This window comes from Budorcas taxicolor, chromosome 8, assembly GCF_023091745.1.
Source record: "Budorcas taxicolor isolate Tak-1 chromosome 8, Takin1.1, whole genome shotgun sequence".
NCBI lineage: Eukaryota > Metazoa > Chordata > Mammalia > Artiodactyla > Bovidae > Budorcas > Budorcas taxicolor.
Window position 1 is genome coordinate 3,597,004 of NC_068917.1, and position 19,535 is coordinate 3,616,538.

The window sequence follows — 19,535 nt, forward strand, 5'->3', positions numbered from 1 at the left end:
TAACTTTAGGATTATATGTGCAGTGATTCATTGGTTGATTGCTGTGTCTGGCTTTGAATGAAGTCCAGGGAGTACTTGTTTTGCGTTGTGTATTGCACAGCAGTACAATACACAATACAAACTCCTGTGGTCAGAGGTAAAGAATCTGCCTGCAGTACAGGAGACACAGGTTTGATCCTTGGGTTGGGAACATCCCCTGCAGAAGGGAATTGCTACCCACTCCAGTATTCTTGCCTGGAGAATTCCATGGATGGAGGAGCCTGGTGGACTCCAGTCCATGGGTCACAAAGAGTCAAAGACAGCTGAGTGACGAACATTTTCACTTTTTAACAAACTCCTGTATAGCCAGAGTGATGTTAAACGTCTAGGCATATCTCCTGAGGAGAGAATCACAGTAGGCTTAATTAAGAGAGCTGAGAGTTGAAGTTGTTTTCCTTCTTAAGCAATACAATGTTAATTCCTCACATTAAAAGAAAAAAAAATGAGTGCTTACTCTTTTCCTATAATGGGTAATATACAGTCTTTTAAACAGAAAGTTATGGACCGTGCCTTTTATTTATCTACAAGCTAACTTTGAATATCCTAGGAAAATCATCATTAAGTTAAAAAAAAAAATAACTCCTGTAATAAGCACCCTGGAGCACCCTGTGTGTGATTGGAAACTCTAAGACATGTCTAGACCTTTGGCTGCTCTTGGATGTCTCTGTTTGGGGTTTATGTTTGAAAGAAATAGGTCTTAATCCATATGGTCCTCTCATCATCTTTAATAACACAGGCGTCCTTTCCTTCAGTTTCAGCCGCTTTTGCAGATCTTCTTCTCCAAAGGAGGGAAAAAATGCTCTTTGGAGGTCTCTTACATGATTTTGAATATCCACATGCATATATATATAATCTACATATATGTGTGTGTGTAAGTGAACTCACTCAGTCCTGTCCGACCCTTTGCAACCCCACAGATTATAACCTACCAGGCTCCTCTGTCTATGGAGTTTTCCAGGCAAGAGTCCTGAAGTGGGTTGCCATTTCCTTCTCCAGAGGCTCTTCTGACCCAGGGATCGAACCCGGGTCTCCCATGTTGCAGGCATATATATATGTACATATAAACTTTAATTGTGGTAAAATATAGATAATATGAAACAATTAAGAAGTTAAATTTTAAGTGTACAGTTCAGTAGTATTAAGAATATTTGCATTGTTAACAGAACATTTTCATCTTCCAAAGTAAACTATACCCAGTAAGTAACAATTTCCTCTTTCGCCCTACTCCATCTGGCATCCACCGTTCTACATTTTGTTTCTATGTTCAGCTACTCTAGATACCTCGTATAACTGGAACCATAAGGTATTTGTTTTTCAGTGTGTGTGACTGGTTTATTTCACTTAACATAGTGTCCTCAAGGTTCATTCATATTGTAGCCTGTTTCACAGGCTTATATTTTAAGTCCAGATGTCACCCTCGTTCTCCTGCTCCTGCCACCACTGTTACTTTGAACTAATTTTTTGTAGCTTAGTGTTCAAAAAATGATTTCTCAGAAATTCTTGTTTCTCTTTGTAACCGCAAAAGTGAAAAGTGAAAGTGAAGTCGCTCAGTTGTGTCCAACTCTTTGCGACCCCGTGGACTGTAGCCAACCAGGCTCCTCCATCCGTGGGATTCTCCAGGCAAGAATACTGAAGTGGGTTGCCATTTCCTTCTCCAGGAGATCTTCCCAACCCAGGGATCGAACCGGGTCTCCTGCATTGCAGGCAGACGCTTTACCATCTGAGCCACCAGGGAACCTCATAAATGCAAACATCTATAATAAATATAATGATTACTCCATCTACTTTTTAAAATAAAAGTAAAAAAGGATGTTTGTGATAGAGGTTATTCTTTAATCTCACACATTTTTCATTGAGTTATGTTTGGACTAAGGGTGAGATTGGGGAGCTACAGAGGATACTCAAAACAGTTTTGAGTTTAATCATGAGGGCAAGGGGGTGGTGGTTATATCAGTTCCTATTAGTATTTGCTTTTTATAAGGAACTACCCTAAAATTTAGTGACTTAAAACAAGTATTCTTTGGATTAGCAGTTTTAGTTCACCTCAGTGTGGGTTTCTTCACTGCATTTTTCTTTTTTTGGGGGGGTGGAGGGAGTTACTCATACTTTTTCAGTCATCTGCTGGCTTGATCGGAGTTGGATGATTTCAGCTGGCCTTGCCCGTATCAGGCCCTTGGTTGATCTAGACGGCCTCATAGGGAGAGTCTCGTATGCTCTCATCCTTGTATGCCGAGATGGGATTTCTCTGCGGTCTTGAAGGCCTCTGGAGGCCTTCGTCAGAGGTCTGTGTTGTTACTTTATCTGATATATGTTGGTTAGATCAAGTTGCTAAGCCCCTCCATATCTTAGGAAGTGGAGAAATAAACCTAATGGAATTTACAGCACAGTCATAACTGTTAAAAGTTTTAGTGTACAGGAATAGGAAGAATCTGTAGTTCATTTTTTGAAGTCTTCTACAGGACTTCCCTGTAGCTCAAATGGTAAGGAATCTGCCTGTGAGACAGGAGACCAGGGTTCAATCCTTGGGTTGGGAAGTTCCTCTGGTGAAGAGAATGGCAATCCACTCCAATATTCTTGCCTGGAGAATTCCTTGGACAGAGAAGCCTGGCGGGCTACAGTCCCTGGGGTGGACACTACTGAGCAACTAATACACATACACACACAGGAAGCTCCTGGAGTTGGTGATGAACAGGGAAGCCTGGCATGCTGCAGTCCATGGGGTCACAATGAGTTGGACATGACTGAGTGACTGAACTGAACTGACTGATGACTGAAAATGGAGAGGGGAGACATTGAACTGATCCAGAGAGGCTTTGCTACATCATGCTCAACTGGAAATAATTAAAAGTTTAATTAAAAGTCTAGTAACTTTTTAGTAATTTAATTAAAACTTTTAATTAATTAAAAGTTTAGTAAATCATTTCTAATTAGCTCATAATTTAAAGAAGCATGTGCTGCTTTTTTCATCAGCATACTAGACACAGAGAACTTAAGGAGGAATTGGAAGGAAAGCAGACTTATTTTTGTCACCGTCTCCTATACAGTTGCCCACACAAAATTCCCACTATATCAAGGCCTGGCTGTCAAGCCACATTCGTATTTGCTAGGAATGAATGATAATTAAAGTAGTTTACATAGAGATGAAAGAAAGTGTTCGCATTTTAGAAGAGATGTTAATTTAAACAGTTTTTAACTGACACGTATAAACATTTACTATTTGAACAAAAGGCAGGTTGTCTGTTTTTTTGCAAGGTGTTAAACATAGCATAATTGTCTAGTGATATATGCCCACAAACTGAGTGCCTGTTTTTATATTTAATTAGCATTGTAGCCATGTGGATCTCTATCCCAGTGGTCTTCATAAATAGAACTTGCCTGGGAAAGAGTACTACACTAAACCACAGAAACTGCAAATGAGAAAAAGAGGACCCTCCTTTGCTTCTTAGTGTGAGCAGTTTTCAAAGATTTGGGGTTTTTTATTAGCTTTTTTTAAAAATTCTGTGTGCATGATGATTGATAAAATGAACGATTTATAATGATAGTTATGCAATTTGTTGACATATATTCATCCACGTTTTGAGATAGGTTCTTTGCAGTGTGGGGTGGGTAATTTAGCCCTAGATAATTTGGAAATTATTGGTAAATGTGTATAAGCTATTTACTTCTTAAAATTTATTTTTATCATTACCTCTGCTTTTGTTTTCATTTTGTAGATTTTAAAACAGATTAGAAATATCTTCTGTTTAAAAAATTTAATACATTAGCTTGTGACTCTAAGATTTAAGGACTTAAAGAAGTCTTCAGTACCATTATGATGAGTATAAGTCTTGAGTATCACTTAATACCTATTCTATTTTCAAATTTCTATGATTGGGTTGATGAAAACTTAATTGCTCTAAGAAAGAAATGAAAATTTTTTTGAGCTAAGCATGAGGTTTTTAACCAGGAGGAGCATGTCAGAAAACTCTGAAAATCGTCTGGTCCGTACACAATTACATCATTGCACTCCTTCAGAGATCAAGACACAGTTATATCCAGTGTTTTTGAGACAGAGGGGCTATACATCAACTAACATGTTATTTACAGCTTACACAATCCATTTCTGAGAGCCATGTGACCCCTTATCAAGAAAGAATGTTATATTTAAGGTGTTATCTTAGGAGAATGTTGCCATTTATGAATGAGGGGAAATTTCTACTGATGGGAAAGGTTTGGTTGATGCATAAGGCAAATAAACTATCCACAGTGGGGAGAGGGGAGGTCAGAGGGCAGAGAAGATTTATTATGTTTGATTTTTTCTTATCTTAGTTTAAAATGTGAGTTTTACTTCACAATTGACTCAATTTTTCCTTTTGGCCAAAACCCAAAATCCACATGTTGCTTTTGGCTAGTATTGCTCAAAGTTGTTTTACTCTGTATACTAATGTAATATGTGGTTCTCCTTTTTATCTTCTCCATACCATGTCTTTGAGGAATATGGGTCATTTTTTCTGAATTCTAGATTTTGTGGTTTAAGAGACCAGAGAAAAACCATTATTTTCCAAAGAGCTCCTTCTTCCATCTCACCTGCATTTTATTGAGGGCTTGTTATAGTGGGTTGTACTATTAGGAGTACATCTCTGAACAAAACAGATGTAAAAAATCCATTTCCTTCATGGCATTCACATTTCCAGTCTATGGGAGGTAGACAGTAAACAAAAATGAAGTTTGTTAGACATCTTCTAGAAAACCTTAGCAGATAACAAAGGAAATAGAGAGTGTAGGACCATGTTGGATGTGCCAAATGTGTCGCTCCGGGCAGTAGGAGCCAGGGAGGGTGGCGAAGAGGATCAGTTTACATTTAAATGGTTGCTCTGGCTACCTTGCAAGAGATGAAGGAGCTAGAATGAAAAGCTACTCTATAATTGGTGCAGTTATAACTCAGATGGGACTTGAACTCACCTCTGTTTTAACTGAGGTTACACACCTGGGCTCAGGACTTAATGAAGCTTGGGTTCTTAATGTTGTGTTACAGAAAGAATTCAGTGATGGACAGACAGAGTCATGTCCGACTCTGCGACCCCATGAACTATAGCTCGCCAGGCTCTTCTGTCTTCCACTGTCTCTTGGAGTTGGCTCAGGTTCATGTCCGTTGAGTCAGTGATACTACCTAACCATCTCCTCCTCTGCTGCCCCCTTCTTTTGCGTTCACTCTTTCCCAGAATCAGGGTCTTTTCCAGTGAGTTGGCTTTTTGCATCAGGTGGCCAAAGTATTGGAGCTTCAGCCACAACCCTTCCTATGAATATTCACAGTTGATTTCCTTTAGGATTGACTTGTTTGATCTGCTTGCCATCCAAGGGACTCTCAAGAGTCTTCTCTAGCATCACAGCCAGAAAGCATCAATTCTTGGATGCTCAGCCTTCTTTATGGACCAACTCACATCCTTATATGACTACTGGGAAAACATATCTTTGACTATACAGATCTTTGTTGGCAAAGTGACGTCTCTTCTCTTTAATATGCTGTCTAGGGTTATCATAGCTTTCTTTCCAGGGACCAAGTGTCTTTTAATTTCATGGCTGCAGTCACTATGTGCAGTGATTTTGGGACCCAAGAAAATAAAATCTGTCACTGTTTTCACTCTAACCTCTTCTATTTGCCATGAAGTGATGGGACTGGATGCCTAATCTTAGTATTTTTAATGATGAGTTTCAAGCTAGCTTTTACACTCTCCTCTTTCACCCCCATCAAGAAACTCTTTAGTTCCTCTTTAGCATATCATCTGCATATCTGAGGTTGTTAATATTTTCCCCTGCAGTCTTGATACCAGTTTGTGATCCATCCAGCCTGGCAGTTCACATGGTGTACTCTGTGTGTATATAAGTTAAATACACAGGGTGGCAATATATGGTCTTGTCATGCTCATTTCCCAACTTGGAACCAGTCATTACATGTCTGGTTCTAACTGTTGCTTCTTGACCTGCACATAGGTTTCTTAGGAGACCTAGTGGATTCTAACCAGTTTATGTTCTATATATCCTAGGCTATGTGATTCTTCTAAAGATTGTGCCCTCTACCCTCCTGTTTCAAAACCTGGTTTGAAGGTTGTGTTATAATAAAGGTCTTTCTTTGTTTTAATTGTTTGGTACTTAAATGGTCCTTTTTTGTTTTTAAAATTTTGTAAAATGCTTTCTGTTTTGCAAATGTCTTTATTTAAGTGGTATTTAAAACTACTTATTATTAGTTGTTGGGAAAATCTAGAAATTTACAAGTTTAGATTTTTAATAACAATTGTTCTTGGCCTGAAATTTTTGAAAATTTTCAAAACAATGAAAAATTAGAAGAATAGTAAAATGAATAGTTATTCCCTTCATCAAGGCTCAACAATTAACAAAATTAAATTTTGTGTCATTTGCTTTTGAAAGTATACATGTACCTTCTTTTTTGATAAATCACTTGATAGCCATAAGTTGCAGTAACATTAATGCCATATGATTATCTAATATATATTACATATTCAGAGTTTTTCCTCTCCTGTCCTTTTTATCCAGGATCCAGTCCGGGATCCCCCATTTGGTTGTCATAACTTGTCTGTACTAGTCTCCTACCTTTACTTTGGTCTTTTATGACATTGACATTTTTAAGGAGACCAGGCTGGTTGACTTATAGATGTCTCATAATCTGAATTTGATCATTTACTCATGGTTAGATTCTAATTAAACCATGCAGATATGCTTTTACCTTTTAAAGTATGAAAACCATGGGAAGAGGGGATTTTACAGAGTCTTTTGTAAGTATCACTTCCAGTACAAAATGCTAATAAAGCATTTGATCTTGTAATAACCATTGTCACAGAGTCAAAGAACATTAATTCAGTGGACTTTTAGATTTTATCTCCAGAAATCATAAATTGAAGAAAATTATCAGAATAGGCACAGTTTTAAAACAAAAGGGAAACAGAAAGCTAGATTTTGACACCTTTATGTATCAAAGTGTGTTTGCAGATTTGACCTAATCCATATTCTTCCTCCCCCAGCTCCTATCATTTTAAATCATCTATGCTGCCCCTGAAGCTTTTTAGTGTTGACTCCCTGTCTTCCTCTCTCATGTAACAAGGGTAACTTCAGACTTAGGCCAAATGGCTAAGGAACCCGTAATTAGTGTCTTTAGACAGAATATTCAGCTCCTGGAACCTGAGCCTCTTGAAGACCCAGTTGATTTTCTACCAGAGTTCCAGTTATTTACATTGATAGGCCAAGTAGAAAATATATAATCTTGACATCTTCCATAAGGGAAGATGAAGAAATCAGGGATACCACAGAATGAAGCTTTATCTTAAATAATATCAGTTCAGTTCAGTCGCTCAGTCGTGTCCGACTCTTGGCGACCCCATGGACTGCAGCATGCCAGTCTTCCCTGTCCATCACCAACTCCCATAACTTGCTCAAACTCATGTCCATTGAGTCAGTGATGCCATCCAACCATCCCTTCCTCTATTGTCCCCTTCTCCTCTTGCCTTAAGTTTTTCCCAGCATCAGGGTCTTTTCTAATGAGTCAACTCTTCATATCAGGTGACCAAAGTAAAGGAGCTTCAGCTTCAACATCAGTCCGTCCAATGAACATTCAGGACTGATTTCTTTTAAGATTGACTGATTTGGTCTCCTTGCAGTCCAAGGGACTCTCAAGAGTCTTCTCCATCACCACAGTTCAAAAGTATCAATTCTTTGGTGCTCAGCTTTCTTTATCGTCCAACTCTCGCATCCATACATGACTACTGGAAAATAGGTAGGACCTAACCATATTATTTAATATTATTTAATATGGGTAGGTCCTAAGTTTATACAGCTTGTGTGTGTTAAGTACCATTTTAGGATAATGGGTTTCTTTTAACTGTTTCCTGTTTTTCATAATAATTTTCCTCTTTTTTTTTAGCTACAAGGCTTTGGCCGACCAAGTGTATACCATGCTGCTGTTGTCATCTTCCTTGAATTCTTTGCATGGGGCCTATTGACAACTTCAATGTTAACTGTAAGTATTGCTGAAACAAGTCCTTGTTTATGAGAGCAGGGACATCCTTAAGCATATGACCTATATATCTAGGTATGTGTTTGAGAGTAGCTCTTGACAGTAACCTAAGAGTGTTTAATTGTGTTGTTTCCACTGTAGACTGGGAACCACCTGCAACAAAATATCTCCTTATTAAATATTCTTGGGTAGCAGGACTACTTCCACTGAACCAGAATCTTGGGAGTGCTTGTGTATGAACTCTAGTCTGCATAGTTAGGAAAATCTTTTAGAAGTCCTAGAGGAAAACATTGCAATGCTTTGTTGAAGTTTGTAACTTAGTATGGGTGTAACAGCCTTTGAGTTAAGAACATAGTAATAGGAGATCGGTAAGTGCTATATAACAGTGACAGTGATGAATGAAAGAAGGAAGAATTCCATTTTTGGTAGCTGACCTATAGCCATTTCTTTGCAGAGACCATTTAATCCCGAGGTCTGATATATGATATGGTTAGAGGAAAGGGAGATGCTGAAGAAAAGATTGGGGTGTAGACTTTAAGTGCCTAGTAACTATTGACAGTCAGTTTTAATAAAGGTATTTTTAAATTGCCCTTAAGAGTTCAGTTGTCTTAAATTGTTTTATAAAAATCATCATTGATTAACTCTTCCCAGTCACCATTTTGCCTTACCAGAGAATCCCTTTGGATCCAGGTAAACTTTGTTCCCAAATTAGGTTTAGAAAATAGAGAATTTGAGAGGATGACTATTACCTTTACTTATTACATTGCTATACACTTTTTAAAGTTTTTAATTCTTCTGGCACATTTAAAATTACATCTTGGATGAAATAGTAAGGTTAAACTGCCTGTGTTTTTAATCCTCTGTTTTAGTCTTTTTCATTGCATTGCCTTTTTCTTCATTAATCCTTTACTGTAGAAGGTTATTGGTTATTAGTTAATGAGGGATGAGTGGTCTCCATTTCAAGTTTCATGAGATCCTGCCTGCCATGTTCTTCGCTATGTCCCTAGTGCCTAGGGCTGCCTGGGACAAAGGTGTAAAATGCGCATTTTCTTTGAATAAATGTACGTGTTACAGGCACATGTGTCTTGAGTGATTGCTTCTCTAAGACATATTTTTAATATAAATATAGACACACCAGTCTATTCATTTTAACAGACTGTTATAATTTAATTTTTGACCCATGTTTTCTGATTCCCGCTCAAGTGTCTTTAGGTTGCAAAGTTCAGAGTTTCAAAATAGTGCTTTTCTGATGCAACCAGTTGTCTATACTTATAGTTGTTCATCAGGTTTCTCAATGCAGAAGTTATTCTGTAACCATTCTTTATTTGATAAAAATTCAAAGTGAAATGAGGAATACTTTAGTCTTTTTGATATCATATAAGAAATTCTAAAACCATCTTCCAGACAGTTAAAATCCTTGGGAAATTTTGACCCTATACCAGATTATAAGTCAGTCAGTCAGTTCAGTCGCTCAGTTATGTCCGACTCTTTGTAACCCCATGAACCGCAGCATGCCAGGCCTCCCTGTCCATTACCAACTCCCAGAGTTTACCCAAACTCATGTCCATCGAGTCGGTGATGCCATCCAGCCATCTCATCCTCTGTTATTCGCTTCTCCTCCTGCCCTCAATCTTTTCCCAACATCACGGTCTTTTCAAATGAGTCAGGTCTTCACATCAGGTGGCCAAAGTATTAGGGTTTCATCTTCAGCATCAGTCCTCCCAATGAATACTCAGGTCTGATTTCCTTTAGGATGGACTGGTTGGATCTCCTTGCAGTCCAAGGGACTCTCAAAAGTCTTCTCCAACACCACAGTTCAAAAGCATCAATTCTTCTGCCTCAGCTTTCTTTACAGTCCAACTCTCACATCCATACATGACGACTGGAAAAACCATAGCCTTGACTGGACGGACATTTGTTGACAAAATAATGTCTGCTTTTTAATATGCTGTCTAGGTTGGTCCTAACTTTCCTTCTAAGGATCTTTTAATTTCATGCCTGCAGTCACCATCTGCAGTGATTTTGGAGCCCCCAAAAATAAAGTCTGACACTATTTCCCCATCTTTTCCATGAAGTGATGGCATCAGATGCCATGATCTTTGTTTTCTGAATGTTGAGCTTTAAGCCAACATTTTCACTCTCCAGTTTCACTTTCATCAAGAGGCTTTTTAGTTCCTTTTCACTTTCTGCCATAACCGTGGTGTCATCTGCATATCTGAGGTTATTGATATTTCTCCCAGCAATCTTGATGCCAGTTTCTGCTTCTTCCAGCCCAGCATTTCTCATGATGTACTCTGCATATAAGTTAAATAAGCAGGGTGACAATATACAGCCTTGACGTACCCCTTTTCCTATTTGGAACCAGTCTGTTGTTCCATGTCCAGTTCTAACTGTTGCTTCCTGACCTGCATATAGGTTTCTCAAGAGGCAGGTCAGGTGGTCTGGTATTCCCATCTCTTTCAGAATTTTCCACAGTTTGGGTTGTTCAAAAAGGTAGGGGCAAATACAGGGTTTGTTTCATGACAGCTGGAGTTTGTTATTCTCTTCCTTTATGATGGAGTTTACTAATATCCTGTTTCCAGTTCTTGGAATCTTGATTCTGTCATCCACCTTGGTATAATTTCAGCATGATGGTTCACATGTATTCCTTACCCCTGCCCCAACTTCTCCTGTAGCTAGTAGATAGCAAGTACTCTATTCTGTTTCCAAGGCAAGAAAAAGTCCTGAGATCAGAGTTTGGAGATATACTGTGGTATACACACAATCATATTTTGTAGTCTGACTGCATCCTAGCATTCATTAGGACTGATTTAAGTAGTGTAGAACAATTTACGTCTTGTTAAAAACATTTTTTGTTTTGTTTTGTTTTTGCTAGTTGTGGCACACAGGCTCTTTATTGTGGTATGTGACCTTATCTCTAGTTGCTGCATGGCATCTGCAGAGCACATGGACTCTAGTTGTGACATGTGCATGCGTGGGCTTAGTTGTCCATGGCATGTGGGATTTTAATTCTGTGACAAAGACTGAATCTGCATCCCCTGCACTGGAAGGCAGATCCTGAACCACTGGATCACCAGGGAATTCCCAAGAATTTACCTATTATTTTCTCTGTGAGATTTGTTGCCTCTCTCATGTGGTCATGTCCTAGATTACAGCTTTAGTTTGTTAATTAGGCACCATCAGAAAGGTCTCCACCCCTAATATACTGAAGCAAAACCACAAAGTTGGCCTTACATAATGGCCTTAACCTTCCAATAGTACTATTAGCTCATACATAAAAATGACTTCTCTCTTGTCTTACATTCCTGTTTGATATTCTACCCTCTCGTCAAAATGTGTATCCTTTTAGAGTGCCTGATCTGATTTTAATATAAAGTCATCTGATTAAATTTCTTTAAAAGTCTTAAAGTCTATTTAAATAGAGGATGTATTTCAATAAAGATGTGCTTAATATTAATTCTTATGAGTGAAGAATTTTATTTTTTGCAATTTGCAGATTTTCTTTTGTAAACTCACATTTCAGAAATCCTGCTAAAAATTCAAGGACTCAATATTTCTTCCTACCACCCCATCTTTTCTCTGTATGGTGATCTGCTAATCCAAAGAATGTTCTTCAAACTCTTTGCTGCCACATTCAGTTTTCCTGTACCTCCTTACTTACTCTCAATGTATATGTTCATATAACAGACATGTAGCCTATCTCATCAGCTCCACAGTCCAGCCCATTTGCTTCCTTTTCATAACCAGTGTTTTCTCTTGAGAAGTGAGGTGGATGGATGGATAGGGTTGTTTTTCAGGCATTTTTGGCAGAGTACACAGGCACTTTGAGGCATGATTTGCTTTGCACTTGAAAAGGAAGTAAAGTTCTGACTATAAGCATATTGACATTGTTTGCTTTATAAGGTGTTCCAGTCTCATTTTATATGATTTTGACAATTTCCTAATGGTGTTTTTACCATGGTACCAAGAACCTACTGAAAGGTTGCTGCTGCAAGCCGTGAGCTACGCTGCAAATCGTGACCTTCGGAGGAGAGGATATCCATCCAGGGTCAGAGATGAGGCATGATCACTTGAAGCTTTTGTGTAATAAATTTTTTTAAAGTATAAAGTGATAGAGGCAGCCTCTGACATAGGCTTCAGAAGAAGGCAGAAAGTGTGCTAGTTTTTAGCAAGGAGTTACATATCTGTTAAAGAATCACCTAAAAACTGTGAGAGTTGTATCAGTCCTCTCTCCCACAACATGCATTTTGAGATGGCGTTTGCACAAAGTTAACATCCCTGGCCATAAAACAATTGACATGAGTCTTAAAGAAAGACAGATTTCCAAGCAAATACATAGTTAAAAGAAAACTTTTTATTTGTATAGAGAAGGAAAAAACAAACAAAATCCTCCACTTGCAGTCTATTTCCTCCACTTGGGGTCCCCTAGTCTTCCTACTTGTTACCCTCTCACTATGCTTTTGTGTGTTATATAATTATTAAAATAAGTACCATTCACTAAAAGTACTTGTAATACATGATGTATATTTGTGTGCTCAATCCCTCTGTCGTGTCTGACGCTTTGCAGCCCTGTGGACTGTAGCCCACCAGGATCCTCTGTCCATGGAATTGCTGCAGGAAGGGGGACACCTTCCAGGCCCCAGAAGTGGTCTCTTGTCTAACACTTGGAAATGAATTGTCCGAGAAGACACATATGCTGACAGAGAAAGATTTTTATTGGGAAGGGGTGTCTGGGCGGAGAGCAGTTGGGTAAGTGAACTCAGGAGAACTGCTCTGCCACATTGCTCGCAGTCTTGGGTTATATGGTGATGAGATTAGTTTCCAGGTTGTCTTTGGCCAGTCATTCTGACTCAGAGTCCTTCCTGGTGGTGCACACATTGCTCAGTCAAGACGGATGCCAGAGAGAAGGATTCTGGGAGGTGGTTGAATACGTGGTCACCTTTTGACCTTTCCTGAACTCTTCTGGTGGTTGGTGGTGGTTGCTCAGTCAAGACGGATGCCAGAGAGAAGGATTCTGGGAGGTGGTTGAATACGTGGTCACCTTTTGACCTTTCCTGAACTCTTCTGGTGGTTGGTGGTAGCTTCTTAGTTCCGCTTTCCTTTCCAGGACCTCCTGTCTTAAAACAACTCATGCAAATGGTTACTATGGTGCCTGGCCAGGGTGGGCAGTTTCAGTCAGTGTGCTTCTCCTAACAGAATTTTCCAAGCAAAAATACTGGAGTGGGTTGCCATTTCCTACTCCAGGGGATCTTTCTGACCCAGGGATCGAACCTGCATCCCCTGTGTCTCCTGCACTGGCAGATGGACTCTTCACCACAGAGCCACCAAGGGAGCCCAGTGCATTAATATGATGACATTAAATCTTCACCTTCCTTTGTGCAGCTGACAGTCACCATGTCTTAGCTACTCAGATGCAATGATCTTTCTTTGGCATTTATTTCTGTCTTATTGTGTGTTGTATGTTGTAATCTGTATAGCATGCTTTTATATCTATCAACTTGTGAATACTTTAAAAAATGCTGATTTCCAGCCTACCAAGTTAATATAATTTTAAGAAGAGTTGACATGAAAATATCAATGCAGGGTAACTGTTGGTGGGTCTCTTTGTCTTAGAATTTGGTATATAAAATATTTGGTGTGCATTCTAGATTTTTAAATAATTTTTTCAGCACTTTTTATATATCATTATATTGCTTTCTGGCATCTATTACATCTGATGGAAAGAGAGTTGTTAGTAAGTATTTTAGTTCACTTGATGTCAGAGGGTCTGTAAACTATGGTTCACAGGCTTAATCTGGCCCACTACCTGTTTTTATGTGATCTGTGTTCTAAATTTTTTTTTTTTTTTTTTTTTTTGCATTTCTAGAAAGTATGTTTTTGGTTCCACATGAAAACTGTATGAAATTCAAATGTAAAATTTTCTTGGACCACAGCAGTGCCGACTGAATGTGAAAGCTTTTGTTCTACAGTGGCAGAGTTGAGTAGTTGTAACACTGACCATCTTATCTAAAATATTTATCTTACATTTATATTCCTTTACACAGTAAGTTTGTTGGGCCCTACTATAAGTAATAACTCATTTTCTTTTTCATGCTGCTTTAGAGATTTTCTCTTTGTCTTCAACAGTTTTTGCTGTAACGTGTCTAGGTGTGGAACTGTGTTGTGTTTGTTTCTTTATTTGTTTTTTAGCCATGTCTTGCAGCTTGGAGGATCTTGGTTCCCTGACGAGGGGTTGAACCTGGGCTGTGGTAATGAAAGTGCAGAGTCCTAAGCACTGGACCACCAGGAAATTCTCTCTTTGGATTATTTACTTGTGGCTTGTTTAGCTTCTGAGGTCTGTAGATTTATATATATATATATATATGGCTTCCCAGGTGGCACTTTTGAAACCACTCTTTCAGCAATTTTGATGTAGCAATCCACTGATGCTTTTGAATAGTGATGTTGGAGAAAACTCTTGAGAGTCCCTTGGACTGCAAGAAGATCAAACCAGTGAGTCCTAAGGAAATCAGTCCTGAGTATTCATTGGAAGGACTGATGCTGAAGCTGAAGCTTCAATACTCTGGCCACCTGATGTGAAGAACTGACTCACTGGAAAAAACCCTGATGCTGGGATAGATTGAAGGCAGGAGGAGAAGGGGATGACGGAGGATGAGATGGTTGGATGTCATCATCAACTTGGTAGACATGAGTCTCAGCAATCTCCAGGAGCTGGTGATGGACAAGCCTGGTATACTACATTCCATGGAGTTGCAAAGAGTCAGTCATGACTGACTGACTGACTGAACTGAACTGAGGTGGTGCTAAGTGGTAAAGAACCCACCTGCCAGTGCAGGTGGATGTAAGAGATACATTCCCTGGATAGGAAAGATCCCCTGAAGAAGGAACTGGCAACCCACTCCCATATGTGTGCATGTGTGTGTGTATGTGTGTATTTTAATCAAATTTGGGAAGTTTTGGCCATTATTGTTTCAAATATTTTTGCTGCCATTTCTGTCTTTTCCGGGGCTTCCCTGGTGGCTCAGAGGTTAAAGCATCTGCCTGCAAGGCGGGAGACCCAGGTTCAATCCTTGGGTCGGGAAGATCCCCTGGAGAAGGAACTGGCAACTCACTCCAGTATTCTTGCCTGGAGAATCCCACAGACAGAGGAGCCTGGTAGGTTACAGTCCATGGGGTTGCAAAGAGTCGGACACGACTGAGCGACTTCACTTTCACTTTCACTTCCGTCTTTTCCATTCGGGACTCTCATCATACTTGAATTGTCACAGATGTTAAGGGACTTGGAGGTGAAGTTCATCTCACCTGCGCCACCAGAATTTTCACTTTTTTCAGAATTTTACCATCAGAATTTTCACTTTGGTATGATGGAACAGACGGTCAACAAATTCTGTCCTAATAAAGCTGGACAAAACAATCACAAACAACCATTTCAGTACTCTGGAATTCAACCAGAGGAACACAACAAACTGAGAAGCACTTACTTATTAAGCTATTCAACTTCAGGCAACAACAGTGTTTTTGCAGTTCTGAGCTATATATATCCTTTTGTTAAATTGTAACTGTGAATGTAACAGTTTCTGAGTCCTGAGAGTCCTTTTGGCAAACCACAGAAATCCATTCTTTTGTTGATGGACATTTGGGTTCCCTGTGTTTGCCTATTACGCATACTGGCTTTATGGTATTTCCTGTATATGTCTGTTGGTGACTGTGTATATGTTTTTTTTCTAGTTTCCACCTAGGAATAAACTGCAGAGTTTTGTTCAGTTTGCTATATACTGCCAAAATTCTCCAGAGTGGTTAAATCAATTTACCCTCCGGTAAACCAGGCTCTACATCTTCACCCACATATGGTATTTCATTGTTAATGATTCTGATGTGTACAGTGTGGCCTTATTTTCCATCTTCCTAATGATCGATGAAGTTTATATCCTTTTTATATATTTGTCTTGTGACTATGTTTGTGAAGTGTCAGCTCAAGTATTTCATCCATTTTAAATAATTGTGTTGTCTATTCTTTTTTCATTATGTGTAAGATTTCTTTATATATTCTGTATATAAGTTTGTTTGTTTTTTTTTACATGTATGTATGTATGTATGTTTGTTTTCCCTTCATGGATCACAGCCTTGCTGTGTCAAAGAGGCTTGTGTAACTCCATAAATTTATGAGCCATGCACTGCATGGCTACCCAAGATGGACAGGATATAGTGAAGAGTTCTGACAGAACGTCGTCCACTGGAGAAGAAAATTGTAACCCACTGATTCCAAATAGAAAAAGGAGTATGTCAAGGCTGTATATTGTCACCCCATTTATTTAACTTATATGCAGAATACAACATGAGAAATGCTGGGCTAGAAGAAGCACAAGCTGAAATCAGGATTGCCAGGAGAAATACCAATAACCTCAGATATGCAGATGATACCACCCTTATGGCAGAAAGTGAAGAAGAACTAAAAAGCCTCTTGATGGAAAAGAGGAGAGTGAAAATCTCCTTGAGCCTAAAGCTCAAGATTTAGAAAACGAAGATCATGGCATCTGGTCCCATCACTTCATGGGAAATAGATGGGGAAACAGTGGAAGCAGTGTCAGACTTTATTTTTGGGGGGCTCCAAAATCACTGCAGATGGTGACTGCAGCCGTGAAATTAAAAGACGCTTACTCCTTGGAAGAAAAGTTATGACCAACCTAGATAGCATATTCAAAAGCAGAGACATTACTTTGCCGACTAAGGTCCATCTAGTCAAGGCTATGGTTTTTCCTGTGGTCATATATGGATGTGAGAGTTGGACTGTGAAGAAAGCTGAGCGCCGAAGGATTGATGCTTTTGAACTGTGGTGTTGGAGAAGACTGTTGAGAGTCCCTTGGACTGCAAGGAGATGCAACCAGTCCATTCTGATGGAGATCAGCCCTGGGATTTCTTTGGAAGGAATGATGCTGAAGCTGAAATTCCAGTACTTTGGCCACCTCATGCAAAGAGTTGACTCATTGGAAAAGACTCTGATGCTTGGAGGGATTGGGGGCAGGAAGAGAAGGGGACAACAGAGGATGAGATGGTTGGATGGCATCACCGACTTGATGGACATGAGTTTGAGTGAACTCTGGAAGTTGGTGATGGACAGGGAGACCTGGCATGCTGCAATTCACGGGGTCACAAAGAGTCGGGCACAACTGAGCGATTGAACTGAACTGAACAGTATTCTTGCCTGGAGAACCCCAGGGACAGTATAAAAAGGCAAAAAGATGGCCACCCAAATTGGAAGGTGTCCAATATACTACTGCAGAAGAGTGAAGGTCAATTACTGATAACTGCAGTAAGAATGAAGTGGCTGGGCCTAAGCGGGAATGACATTCAGCCTTGAATGTGTCTGGTGCTGAAACAAAGTCCAATAAATACAATAAATATTGCATAGGGATCTGGAATGTTAGATGCATGAATTAAGATAAATTAGATGTGGGTAACCAGGAGATGGCAAGATTGAACATTGACATCTTGGGATTTACTGAATGAATGTGAACAGGAATGGATGAAGTTAATTCAGATGATCATCATATCTACTACTATAGGCAAGAATCCATTAGAAGAAATGGATTAGTCTTGGAAATGCAGTACTTGGATGCAGTCTCAAAAACAACAGAATAATCTCAGTTTGTTTCCAAGGCAAGCCTTATTCAACATCACAGTAATCCAAGTGTGTGTCCCAACCAATGATGTGAAAGAAGCTGAAGTTGACCACCTCTATGAAGACCTACAAGATCTTCTAGAACTAACACCAGAAAAAGATGTCCTTTTCACTATTGGAAATTGAAATGCAAAAGTAGGAAGTCAAGAGATACCTGGAGTAACTGTCAAGTTTGGTGTTGGAGTACAAAATGAAGCACAAGAAAGATTAACAGACTTTTGCCAAGAGAACACACTGGTCATAGCAAACACCCTTTCCAACAACCCAAGAGATGACTCTACACATGGACATCACCAAATGGTCAATATGGAAATCCGGTTGATTATGTTCTTTGCAGCCAAAATTGGAGAAGTTCTATACAGTCAGCAAAAACAAAACATGGAGTTGACTGTGGCTCAGATCATGAGCTCTTTATTGCATAATTCAGGCTTAAATTGAAGAAAGTAGGGAAAACCACTAGGCTGTTCAGTTCAGTTGCTCAGTCATGTCCAACTCTTTGTGACCCATGGTCTGCAGTAGCCAGGCTTCCCTGTCCATCACCAATGCCCAGAGCTTGCTTATCACGTCCATTGAGTTCGTGATCGCTTCCAGCCATCTCATCCTCTGTCGTATCCTTTTCCAATGAGTCAGTGCTTTGCATCAGGTGGCCAAAGTATTGGAGCTTTAGCTTCAGCATCAGTCATTCCAATGAATATTCAGTACTGATTTTCTTTAGGATTGACTGGTTTGATCTCCTTGCAGTCCAAGGGACTCTCAAGAGTCTTCTCCAACACCACAGCTCAAAAGCATCAATTATTTGGTGCTCAGTTTTCTTTATGGTTCAACTCTCACATCCATACATGACTGACTACTAGAAAAAACATAGCTTTGTTCAGTCCTTGCTGTTTCTGTCCTTTATTGGGCCCATTCTTGCATGAATTATTCCCTTGGTATCTCTGATATTCTTGAAGAGATCTCTAGTCTTTCTCATTGTATTGTTTTTCTCTATTTCTTTGCATTGATCACTTGGGAAGGCTTTCTTATCTCTCTTTGCTGTTTTTGGAACTCTGCATACAGATGAGTATATCTTTCCTTTTCTGCTTTGCCTTTTGCTTCTCTTGTTTTCTCAGTTATTTGTAAGGCCTCCTCAGAAAACCATTATGCCTTTTTGCATTTCTTTTTCTTGGGGATGGTCTTAATCAGTGCCCCCTATACAGTGCCATGGCCCTCCGTCCATAGTTCTTCAGTCACTTCGTCTACCAGATCTAATCCGTTTAACTTATTTGTCACTTCCACTGTATAAAATCATAAGGGATTTGATTTAGGTCATACCTGAATGGTTTAGTGGTTTTCCCTACTACGTTCTTCAATTTAAGCCTGAAATTGGCAATAGGGAGTTCATGATCTGAGCCACAGTCAGCTCCCGGTCTTCTTTTAGCTGACTGTATAGAGCTTCTCCATCTTCAGCTACAAAGAATATAATCAGTCTGATTTTGGTATTGACCATCTGGTGAAGTCCATGTATATAGTCTTGTCTTGTGTTGTTGGAAGAGGGTGTTTGCTATATCTAGTGCATTCTCTTGGCAAAACTCTATTAGCCTTTGCCCTGCTTCATTTTGTACTCGGAGGACAAACTTGCCTGTTTATCCAGGTATCTCTTGACTTCCAACTTTTGCATTCCAGTCCCCTGTGATGGGAGATACCCGTCTTCCAAGGTAAGGAGCAGCGGCTGCACTTTGCTGGAGCAGCCGTGAAGAGATACCCCACGTCCAAGGTAAGATAAACCCAAGTAAGACAGTAGATGTTGCGAGAAGGCATCAGAGGGCAGACACA

At 39.5% G+C, this 19,535-nt stretch overlaps 1 protein-coding gene across 1 annotated transcript in view; it reads left to right on the plus strand.

Moving 5' to 3' along the window:
* The window catches only part of MFSD14B (major facilitator superfamily domain containing 14B), a 117,617-nt gene that overhangs the window by 38,591 nt on the left and 59,491 nt on the right, over positions 1 to 19,535 (plus strand). Inside the window, exon 2 of the mRNA XM_052645011.1 lies at positions 7,952 to 8,047. Coding sequence (XP_052500971.1) covers positions 7,952 to 8,047 — 96 coding nt within the window. The remainder of the gene's footprint in view (positions 1 to 7,951; positions 8,048 to 19,535) is intronic.